Source organism: Primulina eburnea, chromosome 6, assembly GCF_022965805.1.
Source record: "Primulina eburnea isolate SZY01 chromosome 6, ASM2296580v1, whole genome shotgun sequence".
In the NCBI taxonomy this organism is placed as follows: domain Eukaryota; kingdom Viridiplantae; phylum Streptophyta; class Magnoliopsida; order Lamiales; family Gesneriaceae; genus Primulina; species Primulina eburnea.
Window position 1 is genome coordinate 24,676,167 of NC_133106.1, and position 11,758 is coordinate 24,687,924.

The 11,758-nt window shown below is 36.1% G+C and overlaps 1 protein-coding gene across 1 annotated transcript; it reads right to left on the minus strand.

Moving 5' to 3' along the window:
- Positions 1–9,733: 9,733 nt before the first annotated feature.
- Positions 9,734–11,134, minus strand: LOC140835408 (uncharacterized). Its single transcript, XM_073200900.1, has one exon. It carries the CDS (start codon positions 11,132–11,134, stop codon positions 9,734–9,736), a length of 1,401 nt encoding a protein of 466 aa, XP_073057001.1.
- Between the last annotated feature and the right edge of the window lie 624 nt (positions 11,135–11,758).

Below are 11,758 nucleotides of genomic sequence, written 5' to 3' on the forward strand. Positions count from 1 at the left end.
CTATCCTTTCCTCTTATTTCATCCTTATCTATGGGCCTTCGGATAGGGCTGATCGATCCCCGGATGGTTTTTAAACATTCTTGCGGGATCAGGTCTGCAGTGGCCTTCAATTTCACATTCCCCCTTTCTACATCGAGGTTGCCCATTTTTTGGGGTCCCTATAAACCAAATTTACCTTAACTCTTACCAGATAATGGCCTTCAACATGCACAACCGCCCAATTAATCCCCTGATTCTTCATTACTTCTTTTCGTGCCGATTTGGAGATATTTTCTTCTCTTTGTCTGCCCGCCTGAATAATCGATTTCTTGATGACATCCTTTCCTTTCTAAAGAGATGGGAAGGACGCTACTTCTTCATTCAACTATCTTTCTCCTAAATGCGTTGTTGGCTATCTCCCTATGCTACATGTCAAACCCGAGCTTCCTAATAACTATAAGACTCAGGAGCCCTATCTCCTGAGTCAGGAGCTTGTGGAAGAGCAGAAATTTTCCTCTTCTCTACTTATCTCTACGGATAATTTAGAGCAGAAATTTTCCTCTTCTCTGCTTGTGGAAGAGCAGAAATTTCCCTCTTCTTTGCTTTCCTCTTCTCAGGATCTTGTAGCATTTGAGGCTACTTTTCGAGCACATAAGCACAAACTATTTTATTGTTTATTTGATCTTCAACTAGATCAGTTGTGCTGAGTTCCGTCAAAGAACTGTGAGATATTTTGTTAACTAAGAGTTTCAGTTTTGGCAGTGTTAAGACCAAACTGAAGTGGGTCTGTACAAGTTTTGTATCGATCAAAGTCTTTTAGTGCATATCATATCCTTGTGATAGAAGGGGTGACGTAAGAGTAATTAAAATTTTCGAACATCCATAAATCTTTGTGTGTTCTTACTTCAGTTACTTATTCTATCTTTCAGTCAGTTTATTTCCGCAACTATTATCAGTTAAACTGATTGTCATTGAAAATGACAAGATTCCTAGTTTCAGTTGGTCACAAAACTGACACTTCATTCGAAAAGATTATAAAATCGTGAGTGTTTATTCAACCCCTCCTTCTAAACACATCTCAACTAATCAACCGATCCTAACAAGTGGTATCAGAGCAGCTGAATCTTGTCTCAGAATACTCTTATTCACAAAACTGATCAACATGTCTTCATTCAACAAAATACCGATGTTTTCTAGAGAAGATTTTGACGACTGGAAAATCAGAATGCAAGCTCATTTAACTGCACAAGATGATTACATATGGTATGTCATTACTAAAGATCCCATGAAGATCCTAAAAGCAAATACAACAGTTGCCATTGCTGATGGGGAACCTCATCGCATAGAAAAGCCAAGAGAGGAATGGACAATTGAGGATATGAGGAAAACCAACCCGGATAATGTGGCTAAGGATATCTTATACAAAACGCTAGATAAAGTCACTTTCAGTAAAATCAAGATGTGCAAAACTGGCAAAGAGATATGAGAGAAACTGATCCAGCTGTGTGTAGGAAATGAGCAAACAAAAAAGAACAAGCTATCAGTTGATGTTCATAAATTTGATAATATCAAGATAAAGGCTGGAGAATCCATGCACGAATATGATGAGAGGATCAGTGGTATCATCAATGAGCTGAATGCACTTGGAAAAGTGTATTCGAACAAAGAAGTGGCAATGAAGGTGGTCAGAGGTCTTCCCAAATAATGGGATGTCAAGACCATGGCAATGAGAGAGTCAAAGGATCTTAACAAGGTCGAACTTCATGACTTGTTTTTTTATCTAAAGACTTACGAGTTTGAACTACAAACCATAGAAGGAGAACATTCTACACCAGCTACCACAACTGCTTTAACTGCTGTAAGACTGGAACCAACAGGTTCAGTTGACAAATCTGCTGATCAATTGAGCAATGATGCTATGTCATTGTTTGTCAAGAAATTTGGAAGTTTTATGAGAAGGAATCAAGGACTCTTCCAGAAGCAATATCAGAAAAATCAGTCCAAAGAAGAATCTTATGTTTGTTACAACTGTGGAAAATTTGGTCATTTCATAGCAGATTATCCTAAGCCAAAGAAGGACAGTCGAGGATCAACTGAAAGGGACAGAAGACCTATGAGCACAGAAGAAGGACCAAGGATGACAAAAATCATACAAAAAGAAACATGAAGTGCTTTTGGCTGAAGAAAGCAAATCTAAGTGGACAGAAACTGACAGTGACGAGTCAGAACCAGAAAACCCAAGCAGTTCAAGTGAAGATGAAGAGGAAGTCAAGTGCTTAATGGCAGATAATACTGAACTGGAGTCAGCAAGTGAATAGGTATTTGACTTCAGCTCTAGTGATTTCACTCGTGAGGAACTCATTACCCCGTTGCATGACATGATAATTGAGTATCACAAACTTGCTCGATCATTTGAGAAGGTTAGAACTAATCAAACTGATCACAACGACAACAAAGCCGAAACTGATGAGTCAGTTGAACTGTTGAGTCTAAAAAGGGAGATTTCACAACAAAAAGCTGAAATTATTGAAACTCAAGCTTTGATATGTCAGTTAAAAACAGAAATTTCAAAACATACTGAACTGATTCAAGCTTAGAACAAGTCTTCAGTTGCATTGACTGAAATGCAGAATTCACAAAAATCAGTTGCTGATAAAACTGGTTTAAACTTTAACAGTCATGATGAAAATTCTGCAAGTGATACAAAGCCAAGATTGAATGAAAACAAAGGAAAGTACATTACCTTTGAAAAATCAACCATGGTAAATGAATTCTCAGAACTTAGTAAACCAGCTGTTCGATTGACTAAAATAAAAACAAATGCAAACGGCATGGAATTGGATATAGCTCTCCGAGTTCAACTGAATCAAGAAACTGGTCACATAAACGATTCAGTTACAAAAATCGGTACTCAAGGAATGGCTATCACAATTACTACAATTGTAAGACAATTCAGAAACAATATCAAAAGAATAGTCAGTTGAAAAAGAATACAAATCATACTGTTTCATCCTCACATCACACACATATTCCAAGAATTCGAGAAAAACCATTCGGAGCACAATAACTGGGAAGTCAGTTAGACTGGTCCAAGTCTGGGCTCCTAAAGGACTAATCAGTTTAGGACCCAAATGAATATGGGTACCAAAATTATATAGTGTATGTGATTGTAGGTAACAGGAACAAGCAAAGAATCAACTTGGTATCCAGACATTGGCTGTTCGCGACATATGATAGGAGATGCAAATTTGCTATCTCAAATGATCAAATATACTGGAACAAACATTAATTTTGGAGGCAACTCCAACGGTAAAACTGTGGGTAAGGATAAGCTTGTCCATGGTAACTTTACAATTAAAGATGTTTTGCTAGTTGAGAATTTGTAGTAATTTTTAAGCATCAGTCAGTTATGCGATAATAATTCTCAGTTCAGTTTGATAGACACACTTGTTCAGTTATAGACTCAACTGATGAGGTCATACTAACTGGAAATCGTTGTGGAAACACTCACAAAGTCAGTTGGACTGAACAACCTTATGCACCAGTTTGTTTTATTAATTGCAAATCCTCTAAAAACTGGTTGTGGCATAAGAGGTTGAACCACTTAAACTTTAAATCTATTGCCTATCTGAGTAACCATTATCTTGTAACTGGTTTGCCCAAAATAGACTTTCAAAAGATAAAGTTTGTTCAGCATCAGTTTGGTAAACAAGTAAGACCTTCATTCAAAAACAGCGGTTGTAAATCATCTTCCCGATGCTTAGAACTGTTACATATGGATCTTTTTGGTCCAATACCAGTCATGAGTTTAGGGAGAATGAAATACACTTTAGTAGTTGTGGATGATTTTTCAAGATTTACTTGGGTTGTTTTTCTCAAATCCAAAGACCAAACTACTGCACAACTGATTAAGCTCTTCAAAGGACTGTTAAATGAAAAATCTTGGGATTGATCGAATAAGGTCTAACAGAGGGACTGAATTCATCAATCAAAATCTTTCAACTTTTTTAGAAAATACTGGAATCAAGCATGAGCTCTCAGCAGCTAGAACACCTCAGTAAAATGGTGTAGTTGAAAGAAGAAATCGGACCCTTAAAGAAGCTGCTAGAATAATGCTTGTTGATTCTGATATTTCTCAAAGGTTTTGGGCTGAAGCAATAAACATTGCATGTTACACTCAGAACAAATCAATGATTAATAAGAATCATGTGAAAACAATATATGAGATCTGGCATGGAAGAAAAAGTTTGGTTTATTATTTCAAAATATTTGGCTGCAGATGTTTTAACTTGATAATGATAAAAAATTATTTAAAAGCCTTTAATGCTAAATCTGTAGATGGAATATTTGTTGGATATTCTTCAGTTAGTGTTAACTGATAAGCTAACTGATCTCGTTGAGGTAGTTGATCGTTTTATTGAGATCATTTTGGAGGATGATAGTGAAGAAGAAAATGATATCAATAGAAATATCCTTCAAACACTTGAACCAGAAATACTATATCAATCAGTTGAATATGAACCAACTCCTATTAATCAGTTGGTGGAGCAAACAGATGATATTCAGTTACCAACTGATACAGCTTCAACTGAACTCAAAACATTCAGTTGCCAACAGAAGCAGTTGCTGATATGGAAGCAGCAAATACTGAGCTCAGATGGAAGAAATCACATTCTCCAGAATTGGTGATAGTAATCCATCTGACCCGGTAAGAACAAGAAATCAAATGCTTAATTTATTCATTCATTCTGCTTTTGTCTCACAACTGGAACCAAAGAAAACTGACGAAGCTCTTGTTGATCCTAACTGGATAAATGCAATGCAAGAAGAGTTAAATCAGTTTACCCATAATAATGTCTGGAACTTAGTTCCAAGACCAGTTTGTAAAACAATTATAGGTACAAAATGGGTAATCAGAAATAAACTGAACGAAGATGGTTCAATTGCACGCAACAAAGCAAGACTTGTAGCACAAGGATATAGGCAGGAAGAAGGAATTGACTATGATGAAACGTATGTACCAGTTAAAAGATTGAAAGCAATCAGAATGTTCCTTGCCTATGTATCATTCAAGAGCTTTAAAGTCTACCAAATGGAGTAAAAAGTGCATTTCTGAATGGTCAGTTGCAAGAAGAAGTTTATGTTGAACAACCATCAGGTTTTATCAATCACTATTTTCCTGATCATGTCTATCATTTGAACAAAGCTTTATATGGTCTTAAACAAGTTCCAAGAGCTTGGTATGAGACACTTTTAAAATTTTAACTGATCATTATTTTATTGTTGGATCTGTTGACAAAAAATTGTTCAAATTTTCTAAGAATGATCACATTTTACTTGTCCAAATATATGTTGATGATATTATATTTGGGTCAACTAACTCCAAATTATGTGAGAAATTTGTCAAGTTAATGCAGCACAAATTTGAAACGAGTATGATGGGTGAACTGACATTCTTTCTCGGACTACAAGTGAAACAACTGGACATTGGTATTTTTTTCAGTCAGACCAAATACACGAAGGAATTGCTCAAGAAATTTGGCATGGAAAGATGTTCAGCTGCAAGCACTCCCATGAGTTCATCAGTCAAACTGGCAATGATCAAGAAATAATATCAGTTGAGATGACACTCTACAGAGGTTTAATAGGTTTATTATTTTACCTAACTGCTAGCCGCACTGATATTGTATTTGCTGTTTTCATGTGTGCTATATTTCAAGCAAATCCTAAGCAATCGTATTTTTCAGTTGCCAAAAGAATTTTAAAATATTTAAAAGGCACTCAAAATGTGGGATTATGGTACTCTAAAGACTCTTCTTTCAATTTAGTTGGATATTCAGATGCAGCTTATGCAGGATGTAAGCTAGATCGTAAAAGCAACAGTAGATCTTGTCAGTTTCTAGGAGACAGACTGATCTCATGGTTTAGCAAGAAGCAAACATTCATAGCTACTTCCACAACTGAAGCAGAATACCTTGCTGCTGGAAGCTGATGTGCCCAATTGCTCTGGATTCAGCAACAACTGAAAGATTATGGAGTTGATGCTAAAGAATCTCCCATATTTTGTGACAATACGAGCACGATTTCAATAACTTGAAATCCAGTTCTTCACTCAAGGACCAAGAATATTGATGTCAGGCATCACTTCATCAGAGATCATGCTCTGAAGAAAGCTAGCAGACTAGAATATGTATCAACTGAACAACAAGCTACTAACATCTTCACTAAACCATTGCCAGAGACTAAGTTTTCTCACTTTCGCAATATACTTGGTTTAATTGATTTAACTTAATTATCTCAGTTTTATTGCTGCTTTGTCAATTGCTGTTCATCCAATTTGTCATTTATTATTATTTTAAATGCTTGTCAACTGATGTCAGTTGGACATTTATCAGCTAATATTTTCAGTTCGATTAACTGTTTATCAATTGATGTCACTACAAAAAAACATGTGTTTTAGAACCGGTTTGTGGGACTATCTGAAGCGGTTATTCCCCGCTTCGAATTTATTCGAAGCGGTTTATGTACCGACTCCATTTCTTCCGCTCTTAGCGTCTATTGCACCGTAACCACAGCCGGTGGTGAAGCAATAACAACCGATCCTAACGACTTTTATTGCAGCGGTTTATAACCGCTCCTGTAAGAGGCAACACAAGCGGTGGTGTATAACCGCTGGTGCTGAAGTTCGTGTGAAGCGGTACAACACCGCTCTAAAAAGTGGCAACACAAGTGGCTAGTAATCGTTTGTGGTCCATTTATTCTACAAGTAGCAACACAAGCGGTTTTGCACCGCTTGTGTTGCATATTGTTTTTGTAGCGGTTGGGAACCGAATGAAAAAACCCGCTCTGGTTACTTTGCTCTCGAGGCGATATAGGAGCGGTTAAGTAACGCTTGTAAATGCAATATATTTTTATTTGTAAGAGCGGTTGCAAACCAATTCATAAGTATTTAAAAAAAACAATTCCAAATTATTATATTCATTTCCTTCTGCACAAGAAAATGGAAAAAAAACATGATACATATAAATTAAATAATTCGAAATCAACAAAAACATTTCTCATTTACTGGGAAATGGATGCACATCACTAATCAACTGTCCACTACAAATTTGGAACAGTTTTACCACGAGTTGTTCCAAGCCCACCACCAAACTCTTCACCAGTTGCATGATAAACACATGTATTGTTAAGTGTCAGATTACAGGGGAGAAAAACAATTTCAATACTCCAAAAAGAGAAATGTGGTCCTGTCATGAATACAGTATTTATGTAGCAAATACGAATATGCAGTTAAATTTAGAGACTTGAAAGATAAAACAGAACAACTAGAAAGAAGTGATCATAAAATAAAGAGAAACAAACCAAATTACTAAAGAAAAAAAAAATACTGAAACGTTAAGTGGTTGAATAATCACATTCTTTATTGATAATAAAAAAATATATACTGAATAAAAGCATAACCCCTGGCATTACGTTGTCTCTTTATCTGGAATCAAGCTTATCTGAAACTCAAACATACAAGGTCATGGAGTTATAATTAAAGAATATTGAAATAATAATTAAAACAGAGGCCAATTTTACCAGAAGACATGTAAACTAACCCCCCCTTATTCTTCATCAGATTCATGGATCACAATATGCATGCCATCAACGATTGAGCCATCTACATCATTTCTTGTTAACTCAATGTCTATAGTGTTTACGTCATCCAACAAAAATTCGACATCTGAAAAATTGTTAGGAATGAATTGAATTGTATCAATATCATCTTCATTGCCCATGTTGTATGTGTCTCTTGGTGTGTAGCGAATAACAGAATGCCAATCTTCTTCTTTTGGATCACGAACATAATAAATCATTTGAGCTTGTGAAGCCAAAATAAAAGGTTCATGCTCTTCTCGTTCTCCTGTATGTATCAAACGCGAAAAATTCAGCATCGTAAATCCTAAAGGATCAATTTTCATTCCAACAGTAGTATTAACCCAATCGCATCGGAACAAAACTATTCGTCCATGACCACTGTAATCAAGTGAGATAACATCAGTTAACCGTCCATAATAGGTTCACTCATTATCGTCATTATCATGCATCGACGGCACCATGACTCCACTATTCTGGATTTTTTATTTCTTTCGGATTCTACTGTGCGAAATGCAAAACCATTCACATTGAACCCATGATAACTAAATGCTACAGGATTTGGACCACGTGCAAGTGCCCTTAGAGTGAAGTCATCAATTCGTTCATTTGCCCGATCAACCTATAATACATACACAAACACAATTTTGATATTAATATTTTTAAAATAATAATCAGCCTATTTACCAATAAATCAATTGATATCTTACTTACTCTTTTAGCAAACCATTCTGGAAATTGCATTCGAACCATATAATCCAACTGAAAGTTAGTTGGACGATGACCATATCTATGCTTTCTCTTCAATTCGTCTCTTAAGTCTCTATTCCACCACAACATTGATGATTAGAAACTTGTAGTACTGACAAAACAATAAAATTGAATTTAAATTTCCAAAATAATACTTACTCACGATATGATTGTAGAGCTGTGCAATTAGAAAGGATATATCTGTGAGCTTGGCTCAGAAGTTTTGCTGTCCAAAGTAACTATTTGACGCTTTTTTGTAGCTACTCCTATTTGTGGAAACAATGGTAGTAAAGGATACTCATTATCGGGGGTCTCCTGGTGTCTTGCGTCTTTATTGCCAAACGAGTCCGTACACTCTAAATAACGAGAACAAAACACAACACATTCATCTGCTAAGTATGCCTCTGCAATATTGGCCTCGGGTCGTGCTTTGTTTCTAACAAAATTTTTTAGTTTTCCAAGATATCTTTCTATTGGATACATCCACCGCTAAGGTACAGGCCCATCTACTCTTGCTTCATATGCCAAATGCACCACCAAATGCACCATTATTGTGAAAAATGATGGTGGAAAAATTCTTTCTAACTGACATAAAACCAATACAACCCCTTCTTCAGCCTTTTTTAACTCATCTTCTCGTAAGGACTTTGCACACACTGCTCTGAAATACTCACACAAAACAATTAATGGTACAGATACCTTTTTTGATAACACACGACGAAGAGCTATTGGAAGAAATTGTTCCATTATGACATGACAATCATGGCTTTTTAGACCATAATCTTACAACGTCCAACATCAACACATTTTGAAATATCGGATGACATACCATCAGGGACAAGAATATCTTTCAACACTGAACAAAACAACTTTTTTTCAGCTTTGCTCATACAATAATATGCAGGGGGTAAATATTCTGTGCCATCTGGTTGTGGTTGTGGCCATAATTGTTTCATAATACCCAATATTTTCAAATCTCTACGTGCGTCAGCGTTATCTTTACTCTTGCTAGAATGATCTAAAAGTGTTCCAAGGATATTATCACAAACATTTTTCTCAATATGCATTGGATCTAAATTATGTCTTATCAAATTAAACTCCCAATAAGGCAAAGTGAAAAAAATGCTTCGTTTCCTCCACATTTGTTCAGTGGAACCTGTTTTTGCTCGCACAGATGGTTTCGATATGTTACTCTTACCAAATACCACATTCCGATTTTGGGTCATTCGTATAACATCAGATCCTGACAATGGTTTCAAATCTAACTCACGTTGCTCTGGCTTGCCATAACTCGTCATAGTTCGGATTTTTGCATCTGTCGGTAAGAAGCGGCGATGCCCTCTAAACGACCATTTCCTTCCATTATTCAAGTATACCGCATCTGTCTTATCAGCAATGTTGGACAAGCATTCTTGGCATATGTGTTCCAACCAGATAAACATCCCAAACCTGGAAAGTCACTAATTGTCCAAAGCAATGCAGCCCGCATTTGAAACATTTCTTTGTTGGAAGCATCATAAGTGTTAATCCCATTTTCCCATAAGTCTTTCAATTCATCAAACAAGGGACGTAAATATACATCAATATCATTTCCAGGTGCTTTGGGTCCTGGAATTAAGGTGGATAAAATAATTGAATGAGGTTTCATTGATTCCCAAGGTGGCAAATTGTAAGGCATTAGAACAACAGGCCATGTACTGTGTGACGTACTTTGGTTTTTAAATGGATTAAACCCATCGGTGGCGAGTCCCAAACGAACGTTTCTAGGATCTGCACCAAAATCAACGTGCCGCTCATCAAATGTCTTCCATGCTGGCGAATCAGCCGGATGCCTTAAAATTCCATCTGAAACCCGTTTCTTAGAATGCCATTGCATATTTTCAGATGTCTTAGATGACATGAATAATCGTTGTAATCTTGGTTTCAATGGAAAATACCAAAAAACCTTGGCTGGAGTTTTCACCTGCAGATTTTTCTTTCCGAGTTTGCGTGACTTCTTCGGTTGTTTGTGCATGTTTTTCCACCTTGAAAGGTTACATACTCTGCAAGATTGTTCATTAGCATCATTGCCCCAATAAATCATGCAATCATTCGGACAAGCATGTATTTTTTCGTAGTGAAGTCCCAAATTAGAAATTAATTTCTTCGCTTCATAAAATGAATTTGGTACTTGTGCTTCAGGTGGCAGTACTCGTCGAAGAAAATCCAATAATGCTGTAAAGGACTTATCACTCCATTTTCCACTCACTTTCAACTGAAATAACTCAACAAGAAATGTCAGTTTAGAAAAATCAGTGCATCCAGCATATAACGGTTGTTTCCCTTCTTCTACCAATTTATAGAATTCTTCCACATTAGACTGCATCGGTGTACGACTTGTCGATGCAGTAGTGTAATTTTCATTCCTCGTGGGTGATCCTTCAGACATCCCAAATACATCATGTAATGTTTCTTGTCCCATTGATTCATGGTTAACTATATCATAAACTTCTCCTGAGGCATGAATCTCATCTCTCATGTTATCATGAGATTGCACAATCAACTTTTCACCATGAAAATTCCAAATACGATAATCTTGTAAAATGCCGTTTATCATCAAATGTTCATATACTGTCTCACGATCATGATTCAATGAGTTCATGCATTTACGACAAGGACACGGTTTCGTTACTTCATCACTCGTGTTAGCAAATGCATAACGTAAAAAATTTCGGATTCCCACCTGATACTCAAGACTGCCACGAGGATAATCCATCCATGCCTTCATTGTTTGAACCTATAAATAACTCAAACATAATCAATTTCACTATTGTACAATCTTAAAACATTAAAATAGTTAAACATATAGGTATGTGAGGAAATAAAATATCAAACACATTTTCTTTTAGTCATTTCAACAAACACATTTTCTTTTAGATTAATTTTTCTAAATAAGTTGAGAAATTACCTAAAAATGACAAGCACAATTCCAATGTGGACTTGGTGGCCGCCGATCGAATCAATGAAATATGTAAGGTAAATGTTTAAATTTGCATGAAATTTGCTTGCGTTTTTTTAAAATGATTCGATCGCTTCTCAATCGCTTCAAAATAAAACTCGCTTACGTTTTGTTTAAAATGAAATTCTGCTTACGTTTTGTTTAAATTAGCATTTCAGCTTATGTATTAGTTTTAGGCGCGGTTTCAACCGCTTCAAAATAAAACTTTACAAATGTTAATTATCAACCGCTTCTGAATTCACTAAATAGAGGCGGTATAACTGAACTGCTTCGTATGAAATTCTATTGAAGCGGATAATAAATAACCACTTCTAAAACCATACTCGTTAGGTGCGGTTAGTAAACCGATTGCAAATAACCGATTCTAAATGCACTAAATAGAAACGGTCTGGT

Excerpts from the sequence above, each read along its gene's own strand:
- LOC140835408 (XM_073200900.1), bottom strand. The coding sequence starts at position 11,134 with ATGAAGGCATGGATGGATTATCCTCGTGGCAGTCTTGAGTATCAGGTG.